At 38.3% G+C, this 27,688-nt stretch overlaps 1 protein-coding gene and 1 non-coding gene across 3 annotated transcripts; both read left to right on the forward strand.

Moving 5' to 3' along the window:
* The first annotated feature begins 2,189 nt into the window (after positions 1–2,189).
* On the forward strand, positions 2,190–2,271 carry TRNAS-AGA (transfer RNA serine (anticodon AGA)). The gene has a single exon. It is a non-coding gene; the product is annotated as a tRNA-Ser (tRNA).
* Positions 2,272–2,739: 468 nt separating this feature from the next.
* On the forward strand, positions 2,740–26,313 carry CFAP418 (cilia and flagella associated protein 418). 2 transcript variants are annotated; one of them, XM_047088958.1, is made up of 6 exons: positions 2,740–2,923; positions 7,991–8,078; positions 11,924–11,988; positions 12,532–12,597; positions 21,059–21,154; positions 24,757–26,313. In XM_047088958.1, exons 1-6 carry the CDS (start codon positions 2,769–2,771, stop codon positions 24,908–24,910), a joined length of 624 nt encoding a protein of 207 aa, XP_046944914.1. In that variant the 5' UTR covers positions 2,740–2,768; the 3' UTR covers positions 24,911–26,313. The 2 variants fall into 2 exon arrangements, with proteins under 2 accessions (XP_046944914.1, XP_046944915.1); XM_047088959.1 differs by lacking the exon at positions 21,059–21,154.
* The last annotated feature ends 1,375 nt before the right edge of the window (positions 26,314–27,688 follow it).

The raw sequence follows: 27,688 nt of genomic DNA on the forward strand, positions 1-27,688 counted from the left end.
TGGAATACTAAGTAACGTAATAATACACAGCATGCTCCTTTTACCATGTTTAATAATTGTATCATCTGAAGACACTTGGCTATTCTCCCTTACGACACATCTGACACTATGCTTTCCAAAACTGGGAAAGACTTAGGGGACAAGGATTTACATAACTGTCTACACATATTAACAACTATAGAAATAATAAACAAGATTCCTCACTTTGGAAAACAAAAAGAAAATACCAAAAATATATATATAATAGTTTTTTTTAATCTAATATGATTTGCATGAATGTAGAATCTTCTAAAATTACGTATACATTCATCATGTACATCCACTTCCATTGTTTACAGTCCACTGAAGCACACCTGGTATCACTCCTGACACCTAGAGATTTTTAATAGTCTACTCTCTATGATTTACAGTTTATCACATAGCCACACACATATGTGACATGTGACATTTCTCCTTGTAAACACTGAACTTTTCTCTAAGGCAAACCAGAAAGACAACATGACTAAAGTCAAGAGACCCAATGGAGAGTTGAATGAGCTGTAAGCAAAATTCTGAAAGCACCAACCTCTGGATGATCTATCCATACGTGGTATTTTATTAAAACGAGGATGTGAGTGGAAGAAGATGGAAACAAGCTCCAATTTTTTCTAATATTCATAACAAACAAAACACACAACTACAAGCATTTCCACTTTTAACTTTTCACGGTCCTTCATGCAAATCTTCTACATGCTAATAGATCTTTCAACTATTGGCCATACCACCTCAGATGTCATCATTTCTAGAGAAAAATCAAATCATTAATTTAAGCCTGTTAAACTGGATGGCGACTGTGCATTACTCCCCCTGGAACCCACGTTGCAAGGGCAACTTCAGTATCAAATGGCTTACTCCTGTCTTTCTGCTGGAGGCCATTTCCGAGTACAATCACCTAGTAAGGCAACTTGGAGGGGTGGCAAGGGAGGGGAACTTTAAAGAACTGAGTAGGAAATCAGACAGTATGTCAGGATTCTTATGGCTAAAACAAAGCTGCAGGGAGAATAAGCAGGGCAGCCCTACAGATAAGAGGAGTGTTGCCTTGCTGGGAATATTCAGTTGGTCTGATAGTAACATTAGTAGTTGCTCGTAGATGCTGGACAATCAGCTCTTATGGAGGAAAAAGCCATGTTTTATAGCATTTGCAATTTCCCTGGTGTTATTACACCCATGAAGGCTGATTTCAAACTACCCAAAGTGATATCCCTGCATGAGATTCACCGTAACAACCTCTGTATATTTCAGACACAAAGACATAACTAATCTCAACAGCATAAATTATAATAAAATGTGGGGAAATAACTAGACTATGGTGAATTTTGAGCATTACTGTTGTTTCTAGTGTCGTTAATTGTAAGTTTATATAATTTAGTTCTAATTAATGGTTGCATTTAACAATTGGCTCCCAAAATTCATAAAAATATAAAGGTGGGCTCTAGTGAGCAGGTACCATTGGCTCCAGCACACCACTGCATTTTGTTCTTCAGGGACATTAAAGACATTTTAAACAAACAACAAACCAAATAAATGAAGCTACTAAATCACCTGGATCAAACTATTTTCAGGGATTCCAAGGGTTACACTGTGGGTAGTATTTACAGGGATACCATTAAATGACAACACCTTACATTTGTATCACGCATTACACTCTTCCAAGTTTAGGGCACGATGGGACAGTCTGATCCTGCGTAGTGAATTTAAAACAGTGAGTAATAATAGCATTTTAGTGTCTGGTGCATGAAAAGAAATTCCTGGGAGCTATCCGTACAAGAGAGAAGTGTAAGGAAGGAACTGGGAGCCAGGCAAGGAAGCCTAGAGCTGGCCAGAGCCCCTAGGTTCCAGATTCCGTCCCGGAAACGGCTCCATTACTGAGAAAGCAGGTGTACGTTAGTACCAGGCTTTCCTAGCTCCCTCCTGTTTTCTGACTCTAACTTAAGAAGTCAGACTAGAACTCAGTTTTTTCTGATAGAAAAGAGTTGGACGGGATATCCTCTAAGAATCCCTCATAAATTAGAACCATAACATTCAAATACGCTTTTATCTGACAGAACAGCTTTGAATGGTTTTTCTCCCCGATCCAAACATACCTGTTACACTGTACACACTCGTGTGAAGAGTCTACATAGATCTCACTGCCAAAATTAACAGCAGCAGTAGTCGTGGCCGAGTGGTTAAGGCGATGGACTAGAAATCCATTGGGGTCTCCCCGCGCAGGTTCGAATCCTGCCGACTACGGGAAGGTGAACTTTTGCTGCCGATACTTGTTTTCGTTTCGGAGAGTTCTTCCCAGTGTTTCCCGCAGATTATTTAAGGAATTTTGAACGGTTGGAATACAATGGGGACCCCAATGGGACCGTAAAAGGAGCGCGTGAGGGAGCTAGGGTGTCGCGTGATTGTGGTTACAACCTGAGCCCAGGAGGGGGAGACGGAACAAAACACGCCAATATAGAGCGAAGAAAAGCAAAGCGTCGCGAGGTCGCGCAAAAAGGGACAGCTCCGACCTCCGGCCCCGCGGGCTGGCCAGCTCCGCCAAGACTCGCGGACCCCCTGCACCCTTTTGCGCGAGCACGTCAGCGTCCGGGCCTCTCGGACGCCTGGGCTGCCTTGGGACGACAAGCGCATGCGCGGGAGTGGCCGCGAGCGAGAGCGCGATCTGTAATATCCTCGCGTTGCCCCTGGAAACCACCCGGCGCTGTCGCGACGGGAACGGGAGAAAGACGTAACGATTCAAGATGGCGGAGGACCTGGACGAGCTCTTGGATGAGGTCGAATCCAAGTTTTGCAGACCAGACCCACTCAGACTGGGCATGGTCGAGCGGCCCAGAGGCTGCGTCGGCGGCATCCTCAGCAACGACCGGAACCAAGCCGAAGCGAAAGAGAATCTCAGGTTAACAGGCGGGAGGGGTGAGCTGTCCTGGGTAAAGCCTGCTACACGCCCTAAAGCCGCCCGCTGCCTACGATCTCCAGCTCCTCTCCCTAGTCGGGCCGAGATCCTGAGCTCTCACTCCTAGGGCAGCATACACGTCAACTCCCTGTCTGGGAGGATTTGGGCATTTCTTAGCAAGGACCAGCGATCCGCCCGTGAGAGCCCTCAGCCAGTCTCTTTCACCTAGACAGGTCCCGGGGGCTCAAATGGGGCGGGGGAGTGCGAGGTGCAGCTTTGGGGTCCTCTCCTGAGACCCGCCGTAGAGGGCCACTCTGACCAGGGTCTTTGCCTTAGCGTGAGTCTTCATCCCACTGTAAGATTCGTTCGCACAAAGAACCTCAGCCTATCGCCTCTGACCCAATTCCCCAGGCAGAATAATCCTTGGGCCGGTTGTTCGAGAAAACGATTCCGTTCTATACTGTGTCATCATTAGCTAATTTTTTTTAAACTCAGAGAAGTGAGTAATATTAAATTTTGGATAAATAGTTAATTATTGTGAATACAATGTTAGTACAGCCACCTATCTTCTCCCTGTGGCCCCCAGGTAAGGGTCTCAGGGAATCTCAGGCATCCAAATTGAAATTTCAGGAGATTTCTTAAGTATTCTGGGTTTTGATCCTAAAAACTACCTTTCAAATTTGTCCATCTTTTTGATTCTGTATAATCATGGAATAATAAGACTTCTTTTTCCTCAATCCCAAAAAGTCAAAATTTTTGTGTCAGAATGAATATTGCCCTTCAAAGTGATGACCTGGGAATCTCTGTAGTGACTATGTTGGAAATGTTTGTGTAATTACACAGAGGCAGCTTTGGAACAACTCAAGAAAGTCATTCTTGTCAATTTATGACTGAGTCTGTAGTTTGGTTTTGTTTGGCCTTGATGTACAGGTGCATGATTTCCCAGAAGTATTTACCCAACATTGGTACCCAAATTACCCGACCTAACCTCTAGTGACATTTGTTTATAAAAATTGACCCTCAGAAGATAAAAAACATTGAAAAGATTCTAAAGTTCAGAAACAAATTCTAAAAATTAGTTAAGTACTGGGCAGTATTCTAAAAAAACAAATGTAGAGCCAACTAAAATGACTACTTTGAAGGAGCTAATACTTATTTGACTGAACAGTTATGCAAATATCACTCATTAATTTATATATTTTTGCCTTGTATGCTGGAGGTCTTATGTATTCATTCCCAGTACATCCCACCGTCCACATTCCACAGCAATGTTATTTTACAATTTCTTTGGTTCTTTTTATTCGTTCCTTTGGGGGATGGAGAGAATTTATCAAAGAGCTTTCCAAAGCCTTCATCTTAGGAGAGCTAGCATGCGGATGGATAGGATGTCTTGGAGCATGCTGCTCAAAATAGAAAGGGCTGCTGAGGTGGATCCTCTTTAAAAACGGGTCCTTTATGCCTCTCCATGGCCTGTTCTTGCACTACTAAAATCCATCCATAATGTTTCTAGCATCCCATCCCATCTTACTGCATCAGATTTTTAAGTAATACTTTTATAAAAGCTGTAGCAAACCAGTACTGCTGTTATTTGTGTGTTAAAACTTTTCATTTGGCCATGTACTTGTAAAGGTAAATTATGCAAAAAACAGCAGCAAAGGCCCTAAACCTAAAACCAAATACAGTCCCTACCTGGTATATGAGGTCAAACATTAAAATTTTATCATGAGCCAAAACTGATACTAAAAATTAGGAACCGGGGCACCTGGGTGGCTCAGTCGTTGAGCATCCGACTTCAGCTCAGGTCATGATCTCACAGTCCGTGAGTTTGAGCCCCATGTCAGGCTCTGTGCTGACCGCTCAGAGCCTGGAGCCTGCTTCAGGTTCTGTGTCTCCCTCTCTCTCTGTTCCTCTCCTGCTCTCACTCTGTCTCTCACTCTCTCAAAAATAAATAAAAATTTTTTTAAAATGTTTAAAAAAAATTAGGAACCTATTTTTTTATGAATTTGTTAACAGACTACCTGTCAATTGTATAGCAATGTAGCCAGTATCTCTTCCCCTTATAAGAGTTAAAATACTGAAATTGTCTCTTAAAATGATAGCTCCACAAATAATAAATGACCATGCTACATCTGGATACCAGGAACAACTGCTTATGTAAGAGGTCAAAACCTATACAATTTGTTGAAGTATTCAAAATGATAAAGAGAAGGACTGGTTAGTTTAAAAAAAAAAAACTGGGTTGAACTGCAATAGGACTAAAGTGGTTCAGGATGATACAGATGGGAATATTTACAGATAATATCATAACCTCCTAGATGATAGCTATAATAATAGCCAACATTTATTGAGTCATTTCTATATGCTAAGTGCTTTGTATGTGTCATATCATTTAATATCCACAACCCTGTGAGGTAAATAATATTATTATCCCCATTTCACTGACCAAACTAAGTAAAAGTTACTTGCCCAAGGTCATATTTCCAGGTCTACCAGGATATTGTAGATCTAGATTTAAGCTTTTATATATACCGTTTACATTTAATTTGGGTCTCAACTGTTTATACGTGTGTGTGTGTGTGTATATATATATATATACTTTATATATATACTATATATATATACTATATATATAAATATATATGTATATATATTTTAGAGTATGCCTTTTACTTTTGACAAAAACTGTATCTTTAATCAAGATTAGAATATAAGAAGCCAAGTTGGGGGGGACCAATAAGTGTTTATTAACCTTTGATTAAGATTATTGTATTATAGGAATGCCTCGTGGCTCAGTTGGAAAAGCATGCAACTCTTGATCTTGGGGTCATGAATTCGAGCCCCATGTTGGATGTAGAGATTACTAAAAAAATAAGTAAATGAACTAAAAAAAAGATTACTGTATTATAGCATCAAAAGACCAAAAAAAAAGTATTATAGGGTCCATTAAAATTTGTATGAGTTCTCACTGAAATAATGGCATTCTTTTCTTCTTTTTTTCATTTCTATAATAAAGCATAGGCAATTGTATGCATCATGAAATGGTATAACAGACCAGAATCTTATGTAAGTGTGGATCCCTAATAGTTCTATTGGGTTCATAAAGTTTGAGTGCATCTGATTCTTGAAATTGTGAATATCCTAAAAACTAAAGGAGGAGAGAATTTCAGGAGAACAACTTAGCAACCTGCTGTCATAAAAGAAATTGAAGGACTTGGTGCCTCACAGCCTTGGACATTTTCGAAAGATTAAAGGGGGGTGGAACTGAAAGCAGCCATTAAATTTAGTGATGTAGGCAGTGTTGACATTTGAGAGAAAAGTTTCACTACAGTTGAGGGATGTAGAGGCCAGAGATAGTATATTAAACCTGGAAAAAGTCTTAAATAGTTATCTAGGTCTCATTTTTACAGGTAAAATATCTGAGGTTCAGAGAGGTTAAAAAGTTTAAACTAGGTCAGTAGCTCTCAACCAGTGATGATTTTACCACTCAAGGGCATTTGGCAATGTCTTGGCATATTTGTCACAACTGGGGAGGGGTATGCTACTGGCATCTATTGAGTAGAAGTTAGGGATGCTGTAAAACATCCTGCAGTGCACAACAGCCCTGCTTCTACCACCACCACAACCACACACACACACACACACACACACACACACACACACACCAAAGAATGATGTGGTCCCAAATGTCAGTAGTTCTATGTTTGAGAAACCCTCACCCAGATCACCATCCCATATATTTGTGAGAGAGTAGAAATAATGGATATAGACTTCAGGAGCGAGTGAGAGGGTGGCAGCTCAAGAGAATTTTTGGAGTCCTGTATATACTTGTAAGTCAAGGGAACGAGCCAGTATAGAGTGGAAGAATTTAAGGGTAAAAGTTATAGAGGGAACAACTGAAGAGGCAAAGCCTGGAGATAGATGGAATCAGACATTCAGTGTCTGGATTTTCTTACATTGGGTTAATTACTCCAGGCAATAACAAAGAAGGATTATAATCCTGAAGTTAAGAATTTTCAGGAGCACTTGGGTAGCTCAGTTGGTTGAGCATCCAACTCCTGATTTCAGCTCAGGTCATGATCCCAAGGTCATGTGATCGAGCCCCACATCAGGCTCCGTGCTGAGTGTGAAACCTGCTGAAGATTCTCTCTCTAAAATAAATAAATAAATAAATAAATAAATAAATAAATAAATAAATAAAAGAATTTTCAGGGTAGATACATTTCTGAAATCAGTCTGACTAAACTTATCTTCTAAAATATATACTTTAATGGTCTAATTAAGTTATGAAGTTGATATAAAGCATCTATAAAAACTCTAAAAAGAGTTCCTCTTGTTTAGCATTAGGTGTGTGGACTGCCCTAGATTGAATTCCAAACCTCTCTTCCCACTAGTTGTATGATCTTGGGTGAGTTTCTGAATCTCTCAGTCCCTGCTTCTTCATCTATATAGTAAGTATTCAGTAAATGTTAGTTAGCTATTAAAGAGTTTTGTGCAGTAACAGTTCATATCAATAGTCCTGTGATGGCTTTCCCTGCACAAAGTAGAAAGGTAGTTGAGATCTTCTGTCAAGTGAATGCTCTTGTTAGATAGATAGATAGATAGATAGATAGATAGATAGATAGATAGATAGATCATTTGATTATATAACATTCAGCTCCTGTAGTTAAGAGATACGGTTATTGACTTACAATGGAACTCTTAGGGAAACAATTAGAAAGACTAATTAAAATTATCTTTGTTTATAATTCTCAGGTTCTACTTATAATTGTACGTATCTTGTGTTCTTTAAATAAGTGGTTGATGTAATTTAGAAAGGTAATGCCCAGCTTTCTCTTGAATATAGCTTTAAATGTTTTATTTTAAGTGTGAAATAGTAAAGTACATACGTGAATTTGTACCTGATAAACTGCATCTTTGTGTCAACAGTCTTCAACTATGTCTATAGAAGGAAAATAATTAACATCACATTTATCCTCCTGTTATCAACTCTAACAATAAACCAATTAGACAAAATTCTTCTGATACTGACTGACTTTATCTGCACTTAAGCTTCAGCTGTTTTGTTTTCAGATCAACAGAAACATTTGCAAAAGAAGATGATCTTGACAGTCTTATTAGTGAAATATTTGAAGAGCCCAACTTTGACAAAAAACCTTTTGTAAGTCAAGTATTATAAATGTGCAGTAATTCTTTCATTATTTCAAGACATGTTTAGAATAGTCTGTAAATGTATAGAATGCACAAGTATCTGTAGTCCTTTGAATTCTGAGAAATACAATTATTTTAAAGGAATTATTCTACTCAGAGTTATAGAAAAAATAAAATATTAAAAACTCTCAGTATGTGTTTTGCTGTTCATTTCTCAGCAAGAATGAAACTAGAAAAGCTGTTAGAGCAGAAGTCAGCTCACAGATGAAATAGGTTTCTTACATTTATTTGTATACTCTAAGAACGCTTTTCTAAAAGACTGAAAACGGGTACCTGGGCATCAGATCCTTGATTTCTGCTCAGGTCATGATCCGGGGTTGTGGGATTGAGCCCCATGTGGAGCCCGCTTAAGATTGTCTGTCTCTCTCCCTCTACCCCTGTCTCCCTGCCCCTCTCCCCTACCCGTGCTCTGTCTCTCTAAAAACAAAATAAAAATAAATAAAAGATTGAAAACAGCTTTAATTATAGAAATATGCTTAATGTTTCAGATGCCATGACATTGCTGTTATCCCATGACCCAATGAGTACATTGTTTGTATTTTAATGTTTAAGTGCTTTTGTATCTATCAACTTTATAAAAAGCTTATAAAATAATATAACAGCCAGCTATATATTTACCACCCATAGTGAACATATCTTAATGTTTTGTCATATTCGCTTCTCTGGATTTATTTTTAAAGAAATAAAAATTATAGTTTAAGAACTCCAAATCCTACTCTACTGCCTTCCTTCCCACAGGTAACCTATCCTTTCCATCTATACTTTTATATTTTAATTACATACTTATATAATCCTAAACCATTTTAACTGATGTACAATAGTCCATTATGTAATTCTGCCACAGTTTGTTTACCCACTTCCCTGGTAATAGACCTTTAGATTGTGACCAGTTGTTGCATTTAGGAACATTGCTTCTTCAAATATTCTTTGCATGGCTTCTTTTATCCACGTACGAGAGTTTCTCTAGGGTGCACAAACCTAGAGGAGGAATTGCTAGGTCATAAGGTGTGCTTATCTTCAACTTTTCTACCCGTTGCCAAACGTTTTCTAAAGTGACTATACCGTTTCTATAGTGGCCAGCAGTGGATGAGAGGCTGTATACATTAATTTTTACTGGTTTGGTGAAAATACATTTGTGAAATTTAAGAGAAGGAGGCCAGATGGAAGTCTAAATTACGGGGACCACGAAGGGAAAAAAAATCTAAGAGATAAATATAATACCAGGGGCGCTTGGGTGGCTCAGTTAAGCATCTGACTCCTGATTTCAGCTCAGGTCATGATCTCATGGTTCATAAGTTGGAGCCCCACATCAGGCTCTCTGCTATCAGTCACAGAGTCCACTTCAGATCTTCTGTCCCTCTCTCTGCCATTCCCTTGCTTGTGTGCTCACGCTCGCTTGCTTGCTCTCAAAAAATAAACATAAAAAAAAGAAAAATATATTATCATAGAGGGCTTTTTTAATGTTTATTTATTTTTTTTTTTAAATTTTTTTTTTTTTCAATGTTTATTTATTTTGGGGACAGAGAGAGACAGAGCATGAACGGGGGAGGGGCAGAGAGAGAGGGAGACACAGAATCGGAAACAGGCTCCAGGCTCTGAGCCATCAGCCCAGAGCCCGACGCGGGGCTCGAACTCACGGACCGCGAGATCGTGACCTGGCTGAAGTCGGACGCTTAACCGACTGCGCCACCCAGGCGCCCCAATGTTTATTTATTTTTGAGAGAGCGCAAGCTGAGGAAGGAAGAGAAGGGGAGACAGAATCTGAAGCAGCTCCAGGCGCTGAGCTGTCAGTGCAGAGCTCGAACTCACAAACTGTGAGATCATGACCCAGGCCAAAGTCAAAGTCAGACGCTCAACCAACTGAGCCACCCAAGCGCCCCTCAAAGAGGCTTTTTTTTAAGGGGGAAAATTACTAGGCAGTGGTGGTGGTAAGGATAGAGAAAAGAGCCACTTTTATTTTTGGTAGCCAGACTAAAAATCAAATGACTAGTGTAGAGCTTAAGATCTTTATTTCTCTAAATTTAACATTTTCTGTTCATAAGCAGATGGTAAATTAATAGGCTGATGACCCAGTTGATTAACATATCAACATAGTAAGAATGATGAGTACTCTGCAAACAAGAATGCATCATAAATGCCAAATAGCAATGCTAACTTAATCAATAGTAGGATAAAACTGCATGATGTTCTTGTTACTCAAGGATCTGAACAATTTGTTACTAAGTACCATAGGGCATGTATCTGTATGTGAGGTACTATCTCTTTAGTTCAAGACAGTTCAGAAGGAGACGGAAATACTTCTCTGCTTTGGCTTTAAAATACGCTAAATTGAAATAATAATTTCTACAATTGTGGATAGGTGAACTTCTTTGCATTTTTTCTGATACTCCCTTTTTTTAGTTATTGTATTCAGTTCTCCAGATCGTGAGGGGAAAAAACAATCTAAATAAACTTCTGGAGGAGAGCAGATCTATGTAAAACATGGATTGGGTGAGGAAGAGAGGTGTCTTTGAAGAGGTATCTGTGCCCACCTTATTCTTATCTTAGCTCATCTTCCAGAGAAGAGAGCACTGCTTCCTCCCCCATTGCTCACTCCTGTTGAATTTCTGAACTGTTCTCAGACCCACACAAGAAAGCCCAAGAACAACAAATACTGTGCGTGCAAGCCTGGATGGTACATGAAACATGTTCCCCCAAATAAAAAAAAAAAAAAGACTCATCCACGTTTTTATCTTTTAGGCATGCATCAAAAATTTTTCCAGTTCTGTTTAACATCAAATAAAAAAGAAATAGTGAAACAAAATACTTCTGCCTCCGTTAAATTTCCTCACCTACTAGGTAAAATAAAGGCATGTCTCTGCATAGTTTAAATTGCATTTTCTCCATCTTACTTCCTTTCCTTGGCGGTGGTCCTGGTATCTGGTTGGTTTATGTTGTTTGGTACCATATACCAGTTAACACTTAATAAATGCTTGCTAATAATGATGATGTTATGTAACCATATAGGAACTACTGTATGGTTGTAACTAGGTAGTTCTACAATTTCCTTGAATGTCTATTGGTTGGTACCATTCCATTTGATCAAAATTAATATTTCTGAAGTTACCCAGGAGTTTGGTTAGTTTATTTTCAGTTCAGGTGAGTACCATTTACAGCCTTTAAAAATGAGTCTGAGGTTTTTTTTCCTCCTCAATTGAATTTTTCCAGGATGAAGTTTTAAATAGCAGGTCCTTCATATTAAATCATTGAACTTAGTATTAACTGAAGAGTTATAAATTTTTTTTTTTTTTTTTTTTTTCAACGTTTATTTTTATTTATTTTTGGGACAGAGAGAGACAGAGCATGAACGGGGGAGGGGCAGAGAGAGAGGGAGACACAGAATCGGAAACAGGCTCCAGGCTCCGAGCCATCAGCCCAGAGCCTGACGCGGGGCTCGAACTCCCAGACTGCGAGATCGTGACCTGGCTGAAGTCGGACGCTTAACCGACTGCGCCACCCAGGCGCCCCTAACTGAAGAGTTATAAAGTGACTCTAAATCTTAGCATGCTAATAATGGCAGTATATCAGTTTCCTAGACTAAAAGCTGAGTAATTTACAAATTCCTTAGGGAGGTCTACTTCCCTTTTGCCTTTAGAAGGTTTTGATCATTGTTTTTATTTCAGTAACTTTAAAATTATACAAAATTTGTATTTAAGTCATTTAAAAAATATTCTTGTTATAAAATAAAGAATATTAGATTTTATGTTAGAATTCTTCAAGTTACCCTTGGCCTTTATTGTTTTGTTTTTTTAACAGAAATTAAAATCTAAATCTTCAGGTAACACATCTGTCAGAGCTCCCATTCAAGGCCTTGGTAAAAGGTAAGTTGAGATTGCTTTAGTGAATTATACATACTAGTGAGCAAACATTATGAGCATAGTCTAGTAGATTTTGTAACCATTTAAACAACAGTGACATTGAACAACAAAGCACTGGTTGGTTTTCAAGAGAAAGACCAATAGCAATATCTTTGGTGTTCTTACGGTCTGTGACCCCACAGTGTAAAAGAACTTGAATGGAAGATTATTGCATTGTAAATAATTTTCTGCCACATGAAAAAAAAAAATAAGTGTGAACAGTTCCTCAAAATTAATGTTCTGTTATATTCTTCAGTGTTTACTTTGTCCCTTATATTATTTGGCAAACACATTTTTCTGTGACTCATTTTAACTCCTTGAGTGTTCCGGAATGTACAGGTTATATCCAATAACACAATGATCCTGGAATAAATACCTCTTCTTTGAAAGTTAGCCTGATCAGGAAAATATACTGTTTGATTACAAGTATATAGAGTCAATGAGGCCAAACTCACTTCTCATGTTTTTTTATTGTAATTTTTTCTCCCATCTATTGAACACGTCTAGCTGCAGCCCAGTGTACCTTGGTGGAAGCACTGCTCCATGTGGAATTGGAACAAATACTTCACAGAGGTAGGAGGTCAGAAATAGATTATCTTTCGTAACTAGGTTTTTCCCAGTTGATACCCTGTCCTTAAAATGTAGCTCTTATCATCTTGGCATCCATCTGTTTTGTAATGAGAGGTGTATTTTATTAGCCAGGTTAAGAACACTGTACTGAAATGTTTGTTATTCTGGGCGATAGCTGTTGAAAGCTGTGATGTTGGGTGTGTGCTGTTCATTGTGTTGATGCCCATTTCTAAGCCCCACGTGAAGTGCCTGGTTCATTCCCATCCAAGTCTGCTTTCCACAGGACACCAAGAGAGAGCTTCTGCCTTGCCATTTTTGCCTTCTGAGCAGTAGAAGCCAGTGGATGAGACAGGCAAATGTGGCCGTGCAGCTACATGATGTGTTACCCACTGTCTTGGCCAAACAGCATAAGAAAGCTGGGTCTTCAGTACCCAGAAAGTTCTCAAACATAGTCGCTTGATTTTACATGCTTAAAAAGCAGAAACTTGGGGCGCCTGGGTGGCGCAGTCGGTTAAGCGTCCGACTTCAGCCAGGTCACGATCTCGCGGTCCGTGAGTTCGAGCCCCGCGTCAGGCTCTGGGCTGATGGCTCAGAGCCTGGAGCCTGTTTCCGATTCTGTGTCTCCCTCTCTCTCTGCCCCTCCCCTGTTCATGCTCTGTCTCTCTCTGTCCCAAAAATAAAAAAATAAAAAACGTTGAAAAAAAATTTAAAAAAAAAAAAGCAGAAACCCTCCTTTCTTTGTCTCTTCCCCACCCCTTACACCCACTGTCTCATTCATTACTTCTTTCAGGACAGTCTTATGGTCCTGATACCACCCACCCCATTACTGCTAGAATAGTCCATTATCATTGTCATAATGTAGGGAAACAAATTGGTTTAAGCATATCTGTCTGTTGTCCTGAGACTGTTGATTCTGTTTTTGCAGAGGCCTGTTTGTCTAGATTATTATATTTTGTCTAGTCATTTCTAAAACACTTTTCTACTTTCTGTTAATTTTTTAAGAAAGAAAAGAATGAGATATATAATTGCATGTTGACCACATTTTAGGAGGAATAATGGTTATATTGAATAATAGAAGTGGGATCTAAAACGTCATTGTAGGAGGGTTTGTAGTGGTGCTGGCCTAGATCCTAGGAAGCCTAGAAAGAAAGGCCATGGGACTGAAGGGAGGTTGGGAGTGTGGGGAACCCTGTATTGGAAACAATAGGCAGCAGAATGGCTCAGATGGGCTACTAGAAGTCCCCCAGGGTACTGTCTGCTGTAAGGGCTGTAAATAACAATTAATAGCACTTGAATCATTGTGCGTTGAGGGCCATCTATTCAAAGAATTAGAAACACAAGCTGGCCCTCACAGAAGAGTACAGTCTGCTTGCTGGCAGTCCTTACTTACCCATGTGGAGCCACTGGGACTTGTCTCCGTGTTTCCAGACCACACCCCCTCCAACCCCAGCTTCTCTCAGATCACCTAGGAACTGCAGTAGTTTCCCCGTTACCACCCACTCCTTCTCTAGCTTCGCCCATATATAACATGAAGGATAATATCCCTAACATATTCTTTTGAGCACATCTCCCCTGTTCAGAGGGAAAATGAAAGCTACCATTCATCTCACATTAACTCTAGAGTCATTATTTGCTTTGCCAGATCGTGTTCTTCCTGGCTTCACCTCCAGTGAAAGCCGGGTTAGGATACTTCACTTCCACCAGAACATTTGTTATCCTCTACTTTCCACTTACATTTTTCTGCCTCTGAATGTTTTTCACATTTATTCCTTTTTCTAGAATGACTGTCCTTTCTTTTTTTTTTTTTTTTTTCAACGTTTTTTTTATTTTATTTTTGGGACAGAGAGAGACAGAGCATGAACGGGGGAGGGGCAGAGAGAGAGGGAGACACAGAATCGGAAACAGGCTCCAGGCTCTGAGCCATCAGCCCAGAGCCCGACGCGGGGCTCGAACCCACGGACCGCGAGATCGTGACCTGGCTGAAGCCGGACGCTTAACCGACTGCGCCACCCAGGCGCCCCTAGAATGACTGTCCTTTCTAATGTATGTCCTTGCTGTCTTTGCTTGTCTACAAATTTTTTTCTCATTCTATTTGAACTTCTTTTTTCTTTTCTTTATATGATATTCTTAAAATGCCCAGCATGTCCCAGCCCTTATGCTAAATACTAGATGCCAAAAATAACAAATACATACATACATACATACATACATACATACATACATACATACAACCCTATCCAGGAGAGGAACTGGTAAAGAAGCAAATGATGACCCCTGCAGAGCATGAAGAGAAAGGGCCCTGATGGCAGAATGCCTGAGTTCAGATCCTTCACTGTGCCACTTGCGAGATGGGAAGCCTTGAGAGAAGGGATCTATCTTCTAAAACTTCATTTTCCTCACCTGTAAAAACTGAACATACTCCATGGAGATATCGTGAGGATTAAATGCAATGGTACATTAGAGTATGCCGATGGTGCAAAACATAGCTAAGATACTTTGAGTAATAGTTTGCAATTATTTGTGGGTCTTTCTCAAATGGCAGTGCTGCTAGTCCTATATTCTCCTACTACTTTTCCATTTTATCTCAGGAAATATGTATCAGTGTTTACTTACAGGTGTCTTCTGATTTTACAAATGGTCTCTAAGATAATACATTCTGGTTCACTTCCAAAAAGTAAATATTTCATGAAGATTTTCTTTTATATGGTGTTTTTTACATGTACTTTGGTTCTAGCACAGAAGAGTCTTGCTCCAGATGGAATTTAAGTAGACAAAAGAACAGCCTATTTTTATACCTGGGGGATCCTATTAGATAATATTGACCCATGAGCATGCCAATATCCATCAAACCCCTTCCGACTTTCTGCACAGCTACAAAAGGAAAAAACACATACTGTTAGCATATATATGCATAGATAAATGTTTATATTCATGGATCTTTTCTTCCTTACCATTACAAAGATACCCTCATAGACCATCCTCTTCATAACACAGATCTATACCCACAGGAGGGTAAGGATAGACCTGTTCATATGCATGTAAAACATTTTATGTGTGAAGTACTTTATGCTGTCCAGAGCACTGTTTTAAATATGCTTATTGGTTCAACTCCACAGGAAAAAAACCAGGATGCAAATAGAGCAAGATTTTTTAACCCCATTTTATAAATAAGGAATTTGAGACACTGGTGTCAAATTCATTGAACACATATTAGCCACCTGTTTACTAGGTCCTAGGTTGTCAGTGATAAATAAATGCACACTTCTCTGCCCTCAGTGAGTTATCAGTCTAGATAAGGAGAGAGACTTTAAATAGGTAATTCCACAAATAAGTATTTAATTTCCATGTAATACATAATTTGAAGGGAAAGTGCAGGGTACTATAAGCGTAGATAATTAGCACCCAGTTAATAGGAAGGGTTAGAGAATGCTTCCCTAAGCAAATAACATTTAACCGGACTACAGCATGAAAAATGAATTAGCAAAGAGAGGACCATTAGAGCCAGAGGGCACATGGTGTTAGATGATCCCTGAGCTGGGAAGGAGTTTTGGAGTAGCACAGGACAGCCAGGTGAGCTGGAGCATAGTGAGTGGGGGAGAGAATGGCTCTTGATGGGGCTGGCAAGGTAGTTGAGGGACATTTTTGTTTGGGGTCCTGTAGCCCTCTGGAGGATTTTAGAAAATGTATTGATATATGCAGTGGAAGCCATTAGTTGTTTTGTTTGTTTGGGGAAGGGGGGACTGGATTTTGTTTTTAGCAGATGGAGTGACAATCATATTTGTATTGATAAAGGAAGTCATTTTGGCTGCTGAATGAAACATAGATAAGAAGTTGGAGGGACAAGACTGGTGAGGACACAGGGAGACCAGTCAGCAGGTAGTAGTTATGGTGCTCCAGGAAAGAGACAGTGATGGTAGCTGTAACCTGCGTAGTGACAGTAGCTGTAGGGAAAAGGTGTCATGTCTATGCTATTTAGAATCTAGAACTGACAGAACTCAGTGTTTAAATGGCTATGGAAATTAAGAGAGAACATTGTCAAGAATGACACCCCAAGTAATGTGCCTTGCCAAGGTCACAAAAATTATTACAAATCGAGGACTCAAATATGTAACGTGTTCTTGGCCTATGATGCTTTCTAGTATACCAGTTTGCAGCAGACCATGTAATATATGCAAAAGGGATGAATCTTAAATGTTTTTTCTATTGTTGCTACTGTCATTTTCCAACTGCCAAACATCAAGGCTTCCTAGTCCACTGTGCATATCTGACAGGATTTAACTGAGAACCAGAGTCTAAGCAGAAGACTATATTGGACTGTATTTTGGGTATTCCCATCATGAACATCTTTAAAATTGTAAAGATTATACTTACTAGCTGGACAAAAGGACAAAGCTGATGGTGACAACTTGGTATTTGAGTTCCCTCCACATTTTGGAGGAAGAATCCTGACAATTTATCTTTCATTAGAATCATGCCTTTTTTTTTTTAGAGGTGCTCTAATATGTACATAGTTATGAGAAAGAAATGTATTTAAGCCCTAAAAATAAGCACTTATTTACATGCCAAGGGCATAAAGGAAATTGAGTCTAATTTTCCATATGTTTTATTTGTCTGATTTCTAGCTGAAGCTCTCTGGTTTGGGAGTAATGCTGAATGAATTTAGAGTGTAAAGATTTGAGTCTTTTACCCAGTTGGTGGAAAGGAGAAAGAGTAGTAGCAGGAAGCATGGTGGCATTAGTAAAGTATAGATAAAACCAAAGTGTTATTTTCAAGCCAGATCGAATTTTACTCTCCTATTTTTTAAACTACTTGTAAGACTGGATTATTTCATAGGCTGCTACTAATTATGATCTAATAGAGTGAATTGTAGCAGCAGAATGATTTCTTAGCTGCAAGTTAGTTTTATTTTTCTCACAGGGCAGTGTTTGTAGGAAAATGTGGTAGTGTGAGTAGATTTGAATAAACTACTAAATTTTAAATTAAATTAAAAAGCTATATTTAACATTATGGTTGAGATTTTACACATACAAAATGTCAGGAGATTCTAAATTATAGTTCCCGCAACAGCAATAATTTAGCCAAATTGCACATATGTATTAAGGCATTAAAGTTAACACTCTGTGCAATCATGTAATAAACTACATATGCATAAGAAAGCAAGTTACGGCAGCTTTGGGAATCATCATTTTGCATTTCCTGACTTGTACGTTCAGACTCCAAGTTCAAATACGTACAAATGTAATTGTGCTAAATTTCCATATGTACAAATACAACCCTATAAATTGTTAACAGTTTGAAAGAAAATACAGAATTGTTTATGAAACTTGTATAGATTTTGAGTGTTTATTTTTTTTATGAGTAATCATTTTTAAAATAAAAGTATTTATTTTCAAAGAAATTGTCAGCACAAAAAATATTCGCAATTTTGAAGTTACCATATCTGAATTTTAGAGAGAAGTGAAAAATATATATAATGATGGGGTTTTTTTTTATTATTTTTTAATTGCAGATGTCTTGAATGCTTATTTTAAAAAATAAAAACGAAATGTAAAAATGTATGAAGAGAAAGGTAATAATCTTCTCTCCCCTCCATTCCCACTACCCCTGAGGCAGCCAGTGTTAGTCACATAGTATATAACCTTCCACACTTTTCTCCATGTTCTTCCAAACCTGCAAACACCTATATAGGAAATTTTTTCAGTTGTTTTTACAAAAATAGGATCATGCCATATATGTTAACTGTGCACCTTACTTTAGACATCCCTCTAGGTCAATAGATAAATCTAATTCTCTTTATCATCCAGCTACCTAATATTCCATGGTATAAATATATTTCATGTTGTTCAGTCTTTTCCCTTTTTAATAAGTATCCAGGTGCTATCCTGTTTTTGCCACTTCAGCAGTGCTGCAGTTCAGTACAGATTCCTGATAAATGCTTATATACTGATGTTTTTGTTTATATGTAATAGGTGCCCAAAAATGGGATTGCTAGTGCAACAGCTAGCGGTAATTTTGATTTTAAGATAGTGCTAAGACTTTTCCCAAAAGGTTATAGCAATTTACATACCCACCAGGAATTTCTGAAAGTGCTAGATTAAAACATTTATTTGTGGTTGCTTTAAATTTTAATTATGTCATTTTTTAACTATTTAACAAACACTATGCCAGGCACTGTTACTAGCACTTTACCGGTATTAACTCATTAGGTCCCAATAATAATTCTAGGAGGTATAGAAGTATTCTTATTACCCCCATTTTATAGATGGGAAACTGAGTCACAATGAAGTTTTTTGACTACAGCTAGTAAATAGTAGAATCACATTTGAAGCTAGGCAGTCTATCTCCACGTCTATACTATGATGCCTGTATTAGAGAGATTGAATATATTTTTAAGGGTTTTTTGTTGTCGTTGTTGTCACTTGTAAGCACTCTTTTATAGCGTTAAGTATTCAGCAATGTGTTGAAAATATTTTCTTCCACTCTATCACCACTGGTCTTTTCACTTTGTTTTTGGTATCTTAAAGCCTCTTTTTATTTCCTTTTAATTTTTAGATGATCAAATGTGTATCTACATTGATTCTAGTTTGTTTAATTTTGTTTTAATGTTTATTTATTTTTAAGAGAGAGAGAGAGAAAATGAATGAGCGGGGGAGGGGCAGAGAGAGAGGGAGACACAGAATCCAAAGCAGGCTCCAGGCTCCAAGCTGTCAGCACAGAGCCCGACTCGGGGCTCGAACCCACAAAGGCGTGAGATCATGCCCTGAGCTGAAGTATGGCGCTTAACCAACTGAGCCACACAGGCACCCCGTACATTGATTCTAGTTTTTAAATACTTCAAACAGTGGAGGAAATGTCTTCTTTTTTTAAAGTAAATCACAGGGGCGCCTGGGTGGCTCAGTCGGTTGAGCGGCCGACTTCGGCTCAGGTCACGGTCCGTGAGTTCAAGCCCCGCATCGGGCTCTGTGCTGACGGCTCGGAGCCTGGAGCCTGTTTCCGATTCTGTGTCTCCCTCTCTCTGACCCTCCCCCGTTCATGCTCTGTCTCTCTCTGTCTCAAAAATAAATAAACGTTAAAAAAAAATTAAAAAAAAAAAATAAAGTAAATCACAGTCACTATACAAATCAAATTGTTTGCAGGAGCAGTTCATAAGTATTTCCACATATTGTCATTTTACTCCTAAACTTACTGTGTAGTATGAGTTTTGAGAAACATGTGACATTTCAATTCCTCACATTTTCAGTAAGTACCTAGTACCTGTTAAGTGTCATTCCAGTCATTCTACCCTCTTTCTCCTGTATCATCAGTGTTTCTCTTTTCTCTGCATCTTTACCATCAACATAAAAATACGCTTTTTTTTGGGGCGCCTGGGTGGCGCAGTCGGTTAAGCGTCCGACTTCAGCCAGGTCACGATCTCGCGGTCTGTGAGTTCGAGCCCCGCGTCAGGCTCTGGGCTGATGGCTCAGAGCCTGGAGCCTGTTTCCGATTCTGTGTCTCCTTCTCTCTCTGCCCCTCCCCCGTTCATGCTCTGTCTCTCTCTGTCCCAAAAATAAATAAACGTTAAAAAAAAAAAAATTAAAAAAAAAAAAATACGCTTTTTTTCCTGGCTTCTTAAATATAACCTTCTCTTAACCCGTTTTCTTAACCACCTCTCACTCCCTTTAAAGAACCTGCTCAGATGTACTTCTCAGTGAGGCCTGTGCAGACTACTTAAAATTGCAATCCACTCCCTCCCGATACTCCCAATTTTATTTACTCTACTTATCATTTCAAAAACTGGAAGCACTTTTCACCTTCTAACATACTATATTATTTAGTTATTATGAGTATTGTTTATTTCTTGTCTCATTAGAATCTAAGCTCCATGAAGACAGAGTGTTACCAGCACATAGTATTCTTTGGGTAAATATCTTTTAAGTGACTGAATGAATACATTAATGCCAAATAGTGGGGCAACTGAAGCAAGTAAGATACTGTCCCAGCATTTAAGTAGCTTATGGAGTGATAGATTCATTTCCATATAATGTGGCAAATTCTGTGATAGGGGCGCCCCTGGAATTTTCAATAGGAAGGGAAGCAACTTAAAGAAGTTATCCTAAGTGAAGATCTCCCTCAGACACAATTTGAAAACCACTGAACTAAAAGATCTGCACATCCCTTTTGTCTGACTTATATCTGTACAGTATGCATGTGTGTGTGTGTATCAGTATGTAAGATCTTAGTAAAATATGTAGGTTTGTACAGAAATCAAACCTGCAAGTTTGTGCAGAAATTTAACCTGAAAATTTTTAACTGAAAAATAATCAGTCCTTTAGTTAAAAAATAAGATGTAATCACATTAATCTTTACTTTTCTGTTGTTTACTCAGTCATCTCTAATATGTGGTGTATCCTATTAATAAATCACCAGAATTCCCTATTTAATTTTACCAGTAATCTTTAATGTACTGTTCTTTTTCCCTGAACAGAGCTTGTGACCATCTGCGTTGTGTAGCATGTGATTTCTGGGTAGTAAGCTACGACGACTTTATGTGGGACAAATCATGCGATTATCTGTTTTTCAGGTATGTTTCCAGAGAACTTCCCTCTGTGAAAAAACGTACCAGTATACCTTTTTATTTCTTATTTTGCTCTAACGTCTCTTGGTGGACTTGGCAAGATCATGTAGCCTCCACCTCTTGACCATTTCATCTCTCCATCTGCTGTCAGGCTATGTGACGATTTGTTACTTCTGGCAGGAGTGTAGAAAGAGCCTCCTCACTAATTTTTCTGCCTACCTTCTCTTCTTTCTGACCACCCTTTCCTTGCTGAGAATTAAAGCATAACTCTGAGGGTGCCATTCTCTTGCCCAAAAGTCTTCTGCTTATGGAAGCATGTCCAGGTTCCTTAGTACAGAGCAAGACCCTTCACAAGCTAGCCCCCATCTGTCTGTCATCCACCTTGTCCTTCCCCAGTTTACTTCTCACCTTCACAAGATTTTTGCTGCGTCAGAGTACTCAGTACTGCCATTTCTTCGGACAGTGCAAGCTCTTCCCGTCCTGGGACACCTTCCCACCATCCCACCATTTATCTACTTAAACCTGAACTGCCCCTCAGGGTACAGTTCATTGTGCGTCTTCCATGATTCCCTCACCACTCCTGTCAACTTGGAAGTAATTTCATTTTTTCCTGTGTCTCCACAGCACTTTGTACCTATCATAGCACTCACTGGAATAGAAGATTGAAAATCTTAGTTGGTATACGTCTGCCTTCCTCCTTGTGCTCAGGATAGTGTCTTACTCATATTTTGCAGTTTGCACATTCTTTTTTTTTTTTTTAATGTTTATTTACTTTTGAGAGAGAGAGTGCACTGGTGCGAGTGGCAGACTCTTTTCAGAGAGAGAGAGTGCACTGGTGTGAGTGGCAGAAGGGCAGAGAGAGAGAATCCCAAGCAGGCTCCTCACTGTTAGTGCAGAGCCCGATACAGGGCTCAAACTCATGAACCGTGAAATCATGACCTGAGCTGAAATCAAGTCAAACCCTTAACCGACTGAGCCACCCAGGTGCCCCACAGTGTGTAAATTCTTGAATACTTACACCATACCTAACATTTTTAAGATGATGTAAGTTATAAAAATGTATCTGAATTGTACTTCACATTTTCAAATAAAAATTAAGAGCTAAAAACTAATAAAAGCGCATAAGGCATGCATTTTGCACCCCCTCTCCCCCGCCCAAACCTGGGCCTGAATAAGAATTGTATTTTCTGATACAAGTAATCAGAATATATTGCAGCTGTGTCCAGTAGTGAAGAGAAGGAAAAAGGTGAGAGTTTCTTCTGCACCTCTTTTGGCAGCCATTCTCACGTAAATCCATAGGAATCTTCTCTACTTGAATTATTTTTAAACTGTCTCACATCAAACCGCTATCAAAATCTTATGAAAACTTTGAATCCGCTTCACAAAACTTCAAATATACAAGTACATGGAAAAATTACAATTTGAGAGGTTTCACATTTCCCAACCCAAATAAAGCCTAGTGAAGTCCCCAAATCCCAGATCAGGTTAGCCCACTTGTTAATTCTAGAGTTGGAAAACTTAGCTTGTGATTTCAGATCCGTTTTGCCATTTCTGACTTTTCTCAATCCTCTGCTCTATACTAATTTCCGGTTAATGTAATGAGTGGTCAGTAACCCCCATATGTCACCAGTATAAACCATAAACTTTTATAAAACTAGTGTAGAATAATAGAATGCATGTAGTATCAATGCTGGGATGAGCCCTCTGTGACTGAGTAGAGGGAGGTAAAATAGTGATGTATTCAGGGGGAAAGCTAGGAAATGGAAGATTTTTCACATTTGATGGCCTAGCTGTCTGAATGAGGATGTGATCTACAGAAAGTAAAGGACTGGAGGGAAGATGAAACATTTGAGGAGGGTAAGGAATCACAGCTGAAGAAAAGCACAAGTAGGTGGTCACCAAAGAAGGCAAGTTAAAACGTTTGCAGGATGCCGTTAATTGCCTGACAGAACACAGGGAACCATTTATAGTGGTGTCAGTCTGTACCTTGGTTTGTTTTATTGTCCTTATTTTATAGATGAGAGAAATAGTGTATTCTAGCTTTGACAAGTTCTGGAATTTTCAAAGAGAAGTATAAGCTCTACTTGATCATCCTGCCATAATAGCTAAATAAAATGCTTGTGTTTTTCTACTAAATCATTTTCTTTACAGAAAATTATATTTCTAAGCTTTTTTTTATTTGTTTATTTTGAGAAAGAGAGAGAGAGAGAGAACAAGTGGAGGAGGAGCAGAGAGAGAAGGAGACAGAGGATCCAAAGCAGGCTCTGTGCTGACAGCAGAGAGCCCAACGTAGGGCTCAAACTCGCAAACCGTAAGATCATGACCTGAGCCAAAGTCGAATGCTTAACTGACTGAGCCCCCCCAACAGGGACCCCTCTAAGCTTTTAAGATATGTGCTTCCTTAAAAAAATTCGGAATACATTAATTAGTTTCCTGGCTACTCATGATTCCTGCTCATAAAATCTCCAATTAAGGATTCAGTCAAGTATCAAATGTTAAATTTGTCACAATATATTACAGCTTGAATAAAGAACTTTGTTTTCTTCATTTAACCACTTAGTTTTCATTAAACACAGTTTTGTGGAGTTTTTTCCTTTCTGATAAAACTTAGATTATTCATTTCTTCCCCTGGTTTGCTGTAACACTTACCTAGTCAAGGTGTCAGTTTCCTGAAAACAAAGTTGGCCAGGAAAATCTCTGAGATTTTGTTAGGTTCAAACCTAAATTATGCCTGGGTTTAGTACAATACAGTACTGAGTATGGTGCCCACTGGCCACCAGAGGGCACTTTGTAGCCTGCCTTCCATTGCAGTGACCTCAAAAGTAATAGCACTTTTTGTCTCTTTTTTTAATATTTATACTGTGTTTCATAATTTTGCTTTGTACTTTTTCATCACTTCATTTTGAATTTTTCCTTTTTTTCTGTTACATAAATTTGATACATTGATTATCATGAAAACCATAATTGATTTTCAGTTAATTAAACTTAAATTAACTTCTTTTTTTATAGTAGCATCAAGTCAGATAGTTATCATTTTTTATAATGGTTCTGCCCATTGATTTAATTGTTTTAACATTACTGACAGGGGCTCCTGGATGGCTCAGTCAGTTAAGCATGCGACTTTGGCTCAGGTCATGATCTCACAATTCGTGAGTTCGAGCCCCATGTCAGGCTCTGCTGACAGCTCAGAGCCTGGAGTCTGCTTCAGGTTCTGCGTCTCCCTCTCTCTCTGCTCCTCCCCCAGCTCATGCTCTGTCTCTCTGTCTCTCTCAAAAATGAATAAACATTAATGCAGCATAGACATTTATTCTGTTGCTAATAGTATATCTTGCTGATAAATGAAAGATACAGTATTAGTTCAACAAATAGAAAAAACAGGCACTTTTTCTCTATTAATGAGAAATTGCTATAGTTAACCCATCAGAAGCCTATTGTCTTTATGCCTCTTATGTGCCTTCCACTGACCATATTGCAGGCTTTTAAAAATATGATATAGGTGAGTATTTGAGGTAGGAGATGAACCACCATCCCTCCTACTCTCTTCTCATATCATGTCATCTCTGATAAGACAAAGCCACTATGCTAAAATCTTCATTTTTTATTAATAGGAACAACATGCCAGAATTCCACAAATTAAGAACAAAGTTGGTAAAGAAGAAAGGAACACGGGCATATGCCTGCCAGTGCAGCTGGAGAACTATTGAAGAACTGACTGACCTTCAGACCGAACATCAGCTTCGTTGGGTTTGTGGTAAACATTAAGAATGCAAACTTTTTGTGTTTAAACAAATGTATCCGTGAGAGCAATCTCCGCTAATCATCATCATATTTAGGTAAAGGTACATAGCAGTATCATGCCCTTTGGAAAAAGACAGGAAATTTCATTTAATGGCTATACAGCACAGATTTTCAAAGACCAAATGGACTTGAGAAGATAATGTGTCCAATAATTTTGGAATTATTTCTTTTCGATATATGGGCATTTTACTTAGTAAATAAGATAGCAGTTCATCCAAATTCTTTGCTAACCTATCTCCTGTTAAATGGAAGTTTAATTATGACGTTTTATACAAACATGTAGCCATTCATTAGCAACTGCAGTATTAGTCACTGCTAATACATTTAGCTAAATATTCCTCACGTATAATATTTAAAGGGGATAAAGCCAGCCAGTGTAGAGAGGTCACTGAGGGGTGTATACATCATCTCCTCTGGTCAAATCTATTGTTGCCAAAAATCATAATTTATACATGGCAGAAACCATGTGATCAGTGGCTCACTGAAGGAATTTTAGGAGTACTGGTATGCTGTAAATGAAAACACTGCCTATATCTGACCTTACCTCAACAACTCACAGTGATATGCATAATAATGATAAATATGTATTACTAGTTTTAACTTATTTCTTCTTTTGTTGATTTAGATATCAAAAGTTACTTAGTTTGCTATTTTAACAAATAATCCATTTATATATAAAAAAAATTTTTTTTTGATGCACCTAAAATCACAAGGAAAAATCCTAATACAGATAGATCATTGTTAGATTTTTTCCAAGTACTTTCTAGCCTTCAGTGCCTAAAATTCCATCAAGTGAACATCAAGTAAGATATTTTCTCAGGCAGCCTGTTGATTTTTTGGTAGGATCAGGTTAATATATTATTTACTACAGGAGTGCATGAAAGAGAAATAAAGCATAATTGAACCAACAGGTGATCTGTTAGGCTTCTCCTTTACATCACTGAGACTTGAGAAACCCTACAATAGCAGCCCATTCAGGAAGTCAGTTACCTGAAAACTATCAGTTCCCAGCACCATCAAGAAATTTTGGGGGCTTTCCAATCTACCATAAGCTCTTTATTGCATGTGTCTAAGATATCATTCAAATGTATGACACAAGGTATGCTGAAAGAGAGTAATTGAAGCAAAGTTGTGATTGCTTAGTCTTAAGCTGAATCCATTCCAGTCACCTGATTCAAGTAAGAAGAAGGATCAGCCATTAAAATCCTTTTCCTAGCCGTGACACATTTGCTTACCTGTAAAACTTACTCTAGTAGGTCTAGCATTGCAACGGAACTCATAGTGGCAGATGCTTACATTTTTGTATTGACAATGTATACAGACCTTACTTCCTTTATTTTTGAATAAAAAGTTTTTACTCCCTAAAATTTTATCTGTGTGTAATTATATGAGAAACAAGGGGATTTGATTGAGAAACCATTGGTCATAATGATGACGTTTTCTTTATATTCAAATGTGCAAATTTACTAAATCATTAATTTGAAAATTTTTCTTTTTTATTGTTTCATACCTATTCTATATCCTAGATACATTGCTCATGTTTGGCATTCCATAACATAATTCCCCAATGTCAGAAATATATATATGAGCTCACATTGTTGTTGGCAGTTGTACAATCTGTAATCTAAAATGTAGAAAGAATATTGTTTGTATACTGATGGATAAATAATTTAAGCCAAAATGCAACTATTTTAGTAACAATGCATAAGAAAAGTATAGTTTCTGATAAGTTATAATTTTAAAATGCAAAGTCTATAAAACTTTCAAGATGTTTTGCCTATTTGTTTTCAATATTTCTCATTTTCTACTTTAGCAATTACCTATTTTTTGTCAAGCTAGGTAGCTACTTTCCTTGAGCTGTATTATACTCTCAGATCCTTATCCTGCCTAGAATAATAAGTAAATAATAAATCCTGCCTGTAAATAATAAATAGCTTTATTCTGTATTTAGTTGTTTTATTTTATAGTAAAATATTCATATGAGGATTAATTTGAAATAATTTCGGTAATTTCTTTTAAAATGATAACAAGAGTTTCAAACCATCCAGTTGATCAGAGAATTTATTTATTTACATTGGAGAAGAGAAACATGCCATAAGTTTAAGTGTGTGTGTGTACATGTATGATAAAAGAGCAGTGGTATTTTTTTTCTAATGTGAAAAAGAGTCTCACTTCACGGGACCAATTTTTTTGTTTCATATATCAGTAATCTCCACGTTTTGATATAAAAACTTCCTGTTTCTTTATCAAGTGCCATGGCAACATCATCGAAAATACTTAGAGGTAAACTGTGAGCCATAACGTTGGAACAGACAAAAACAACTCATGTAGCTCCTTTTTCACCTATGTATTCTATGATTTTCATTTATTTATTTATTTATTTTTAAGAGAGAAAGAGTGATCAGGGGAGAGAGGCAGAGGGAGAGAGAGAATCTTAAGCAGGCTCCATGCTCAGCAAGGAGCCCAACACGGGACTCGATCTTACAACACTGGGATCATGACCTGGGGCGAAACCAAGAGCCAGACACTCAACTTAGTGAACCACCCAGGTGCCCCTTCTATGATTTTCTTATTAATCAATGGTCTAATCTGTCCTTCTGTCAATAGAGAATCCACAATAGACCAACCTGGGAGATACGCAGAGAGCTCAGGTTTGGTTGTAAGGATCTTCTCAGTGAGACTCTTATACGTTTGTGCTTTTCTTCAGTGTTTACCGTGCCTTTGGGCAGCATTTTGTCATCC

Source organism: Lynx rufus, unplaced genomic scaffold, assembly GCF_022079265.1.
Source record: "Lynx rufus isolate CCGP_SWC_20201006 ecotype Redwood Valley unplaced genomic scaffold, mLynRuf1.p SCAF_26, whole genome shotgun sequence".
Taxonomy (NCBI): Eukaryota; Metazoa; Chordata; class Mammalia; order Carnivora; family Felidae; genus Lynx; species Lynx rufus.

Coding starts and splice junctions, on each gene's coding strand:
- CFAP418 (XM_047088958.1), top strand. CDS start 2,769: ATGGCGGAGGACCTGGACGAGCTCTTGGATGAGGTCGAATCCAAGTTT. Junction 2,924..7,990: donor GAAGCGAAAGAGAATCTCAG/GTTAACAGGCGG, acceptor TTTTGTTTTCAG/ATCAACAGAAACATTTGCAA. Junction 21,155..24,756: donor TGCGATTATCTGTTTTTCAG/GTATGTTTCCAG, acceptor TTTTATTAATAG/GAACAACATGCCAGAATTCC.